General features: G+C 36.1%; 1 protein-coding gene across 3 annotated transcripts in view; it reads left to right on the forward strand.

Annotated features, from left to right (window-relative positions):
• The first annotated feature begins 3,042 nt into the window (after positions 1–3,042).
• Positions 3,043–4,421, forward strand: part of LOC108751734 — a 4,650-nt gene continuing 3,271 nt past the window's right edge. Inside the window, exons 1-3 of one of the 3 annotated variants that reach the window (XM_018492095.1) lie at positions 3,043–3,459; positions 3,684–4,049; positions 4,237–4,365. In XM_018492095.1, the coding sequence (XP_018347597.1) occupies positions 3,710–4,049; positions 4,237–4,365 (469 nt within the window). In that variant the 5' untranslated portion in view covers positions 3,043–3,459; positions 3,684–3,709. The remainder of the gene's footprint in view (positions 3,460–3,683; positions 4,050–4,236; positions 4,366–4,421) is intronic. The other 2 variants (XM_018492096.1, XM_018492097.1) reach the window with 2 other exon arrangements.

Here is a 4,421-nt window from a genome sequence, read left to right on the forward strand (position 1 = left end):
ATCGACTTGTGTCAATTTGTGTCATCAAACACTCAGAGAAAAGCGGGGAACACAGATTCTTGCATAACACATAAGGCATAAGAAAATAAACCAATCATAGTGCTTTATTTCTTTTCTTTCGGTGAAATAAAGGACTTTCATTGGTTGATTTTTTTATGCCTCATGTTTTATGCGTTATGTAATAGCCGCAACATAGATTTTTGCATAACGCATAATGCACAAAAGAATAATGTGCATAAAAGAATCAACCAATCGAAATTTTTCTTTTCTATGGACTGAGAGGAATGGAAAGATTCTGATTGGCCTAGTTTCCACCGAGGATCAGAATGTAAGAATCAACCAACTACAATCGAGCATTTTCCTGTCGTTCGACTGTAACAGAGGAATACTCGACTGTAGTTCGTTGGTTTTTACATTCCGGTTTAAACCCTCAGTGAAAACTAGGCCATTAGTTGATTCGCTTATGCACTATGCATTATGCGTTATGCAAGAGTTTATGCTACGGCCATAATGGCCATTCTACAATAAGTCATTAGTTATAAATTAGAAGTTAGAAGTTGGAAATTGACGACTGTGATTGGTCAATTTCCAGCTTCTAACTTCTGATTTATGACTAATGGCTTATTGTAGAATGGCCATCAAAATTGACGACTGTGATTAGTCAATTTTTAGCTTCTGACTACTGACTTATGATAAACGGCTTATTGTAAAAGGCCCATAAGCAGGGAGCACAGACTCTTGCATAACGTATAATACATGATAAGAAATTGAACTAATCAGAGTTTTTTTATTTTATGGAAAGAAAGGAAACGGAGAACTTTGATTGGTACATTTTTTTATGCATAACATGTTATGCGTTATGTAAAAGTCTGTGCTCCGTGCTTATATTCACACAACTTACATAAACATATGCATAACAAAAATTATTTAATAACATTTTACATGCGTCTTTATGCATGCGCCTGTATGTATATAAGATAAATGCGATTGGATAATTTTCTTTAAGCATATGTTTATGCGGCTGTTTTGTGTGTTGATATATCATTAAAGAAAAGAATCAATTATGAATACCGGCCTAAGTCTGGTAAAGTCCGACGAAATCCGATGAAATCATGAATTCCTCGAAGTATAATGAAAATGAATTCTGATGAAGTCCGGCAAAGTTTGGCGAAGTCTGGTAAATTCTGATGAAGTCTTGAAATCTTAAGTCCAATTGTACAATCTATTTTTTGAATAGTTACTTCCTCGAAATATGTTCATTTTTGTCATTTTCACCTCATTTCAAGATACAGAATTGATTCTCCGAAGATGCGCTCTGTTGTTCACTGCAAGTACTGAAAATCTATATTTCACGTTACGTATACTATAGATTTTTAATATTCATAGTGAGTACTAAAACTTAATGATAAAAGTACAGAGTCTTATGTAATGCATAATATATATTAATGCCTAAGAAAAAGGAGTACCTTTGCATAACGTATAACACATATAAAGCATAAGAAAATCAATCAATCAGTCCTATTTTATTTTATGGAAAGAAAATAGATGAAGAACTCTAATTGGTTCAGCTTACAATTGTTGTAACATTCTTTTATACAATTTATTTTTGCTTTAGTTTTTCACTGAATTTAAATGTAAATAATTAACTATATTAATCTTACAATAGTTGCAAAACTGCTTTTTCTGTTGAATATTACCAGTAATAGTGTATAATGTAAAATATGAAGATTTGTCTCATACTCTTCCGAAGAAATATTTTTCAACATGTACATATTTTTTTAATTACATTTTTACATTAATAATAATGTTATTATATATATGGAGAAAAGTTCATAAAAATAAAAATTAATATAGTAACCTTAATTAACTTAATTGGTAATTAATTCAATTAAAAAGCAAAATTTGTAGATATACGTATAATTCATCGTTTCTGATCTAATCTTTTCTTGCATGAAAAATATACATTCTTGTTAAAAAATAAAAAATAATTATTCCTTCTATTTAAAAAAAAATGTTAAAATTAATAATTCTATTATATTTAATATTTATATTTTTCTATTTAATTCCATATTATTAAAAATATATTAGTACAAAATTAATTGAAGTTTGGGATCCAAGTATTGCTCCAAATTAAAAATATAGAGATTGAATGATTCAATCTTATTAAAGAGGGGATCCATTGTAGGGGCTTCGCTTTTGGTCGTTGGGGTCGGATCTGTGAGGCGTGTAACGTAGTAGCACCTGTCGCACCACCTGTTACACCGCGTCATTACAATCGCGTTCCAACATTCCAGTCAAGCGCGGAGAAAACGACGAACACGATACACGCGTGCGTATCGTGCGTATAGATTCACTTCATACGTGACGTATGTATGTATGTCTCACTCGCCGCTGCTTTCACTCACTCTCACTCCGCGTTCATGAACTCCATTCGGCATCCGAAACTACTCCACCGCGCAGTGCCGGATTTATTTTTGTCACGGCCCCTGTTGCATAAATGTAACTTTGGAGTCGTATTCTGTATTTTGGAAGTGAAAATTTCAAAAGTGAACATATTTATAAGGTTGCAGTGTTGATAAATAAAATTATAAATATTCTAACAAATTCGTTCACTTTTGTAATTTTCATCTTGTTCAAAATACGAAATTGCTTCTTTTCTTTTCTCTTTGTGTCTCTCTCTCTCTCTCTCTCTCTCTCTCTCTCTCCTCCCTTTCTGGAGTTTAATTTAAATTATTAAAGAATCCCTTTTTGGAACTTAATTTATACCGACTTTAATTGTATTTTATTCCCGAAAAATAAATAATTTAGATACTGTGCTAATTACGTCAGATGATTTCCAAGCTGTGAAATTTGTTGAATTACGTGAAGTGATAATGATTTGATTCCTAAAAAATGAAAAGATCACTTATAGCAGACTAATAACCGTGATTTATAAATGCAGTAAAACGATTCAGACCATTCTTTCAATTTTTTTATAAAACCGCACAACAGATATAAAATTTGCATTATCCATTCTAGACTCACGTTGTGACACATGGCGCATCATCTTGATATTTCGAGAATAAAGCAGAGTCACGAGAATCGGAAGAGTCATGTAAAATTTCAGCCTTGTTTGATCTCGTAGAAAAGCCTCGACATCATCGAGCCCGCGACTCCGCGCGAATAAATCCGCTCCTGGCTGCTTCTGGTCGCGTTGCATCTCCTCCCACCATACGCAGCCCCCGCGTATTGGTTGCAGTCCCTTTAAAATTTGAATCTCTGTCGGTTACTGAGTCTTGTCGCAACTGTACTCCGTACGGGCGGTGCAATTGTGTATCCGTCTTGATTTGGTTGGGCAACCGTCCGAGGCGAACCCAGTGAACCCGCGAATCCAGGACTCCAGGACCATACCAAGACCGCGACGACTATCGGTGTAGGCGGGCCACCTGTTGATTTCCACGAGGATCGTCGTGGCACGAGGTAAGTTCAAGTGACAACGCAATATCCTTGAACAAACAAAGGGAAGGGAAATTAGGTCTTTTCACGAGAGCTCTTTGGAGCGCGTTTAAAATCCGAATGCTCCTCAGGTATTACCTTATAACGTTGTTTAACAGTAAGTTTCAGTAAATAACAAGAATAAAATGCTACCTGAGTAGCACTCAAGGGTGGAAACTTGAACATAGCTCCAATTAATCTCATTGCAGTACAGATCAACATCCGGCTGTGAGCAATGTCGGAGACGAGCGGGGATAATGCCAAGTACAAGTGGACGCCCGAGAGCACCGCGCTACTCGTCTCGGTGTGGTCCGACCGGCAGGTGCAGAAGCAGCTCGAATATGCTCCCCGGCCACAGGTGATTTGGGAGAGCGTAGCCCGCTACATGAAGAAGAAGGGCTATAATGTCGCGGGTAAGCAATGCCGGTCACGTATGAAGCAAGTCCTGGTGTGCTATCGTGAGGCCAAGCGGGCAGGCACTCATGATTGCGTGGAACAATACTATGAGATCGTCGACCGTGTACTGAAGAGCAAGCGTCTGGAGCATATCAACATTAATGGTATAGATACCGTGGGTAAGTACAGAAATTGCTGATTGTAAAACAGTTTGATTAAAAACTCTAGAATATAACAAATATTTAATAACGTTTTTGGCCTAAACAGGTTTATACCAATCTAGATTGGATTGTACGCTCTGTTATTGGTACAATAACATATAATGTACATAGGCAGTAAGTTAATATTACTTCTGATTGTTATTAGACTCAACTGTGAAGTCACCACCAAAGGATGTAAAGACTAATAAGAATCTACAGATGAGACTGAAAGTTCAGGAGCCTGTGCAATCTCTCTTTCGAACGAACGCTTTATCCCCCACATGGGCGATGGGATGTAAGACATTTTGTGGAGAATTTTATTTATCTAAGTTAGATTTTATGATCTTTTTT

Source organism: Trachymyrmex septentrionalis, unplaced genomic scaffold (assembly GCF_001594115.1).
Source record: "Trachymyrmex septentrionalis isolate Tsep2-gDNA-1 unplaced genomic scaffold, Tsep1.0 scaffold51, whole genome shotgun sequence".
In the NCBI taxonomy this organism is placed as follows: Eukaryota; Metazoa; Arthropoda; class Insecta; order Hymenoptera; family Formicidae; genus Trachymyrmex; species Trachymyrmex septentrionalis.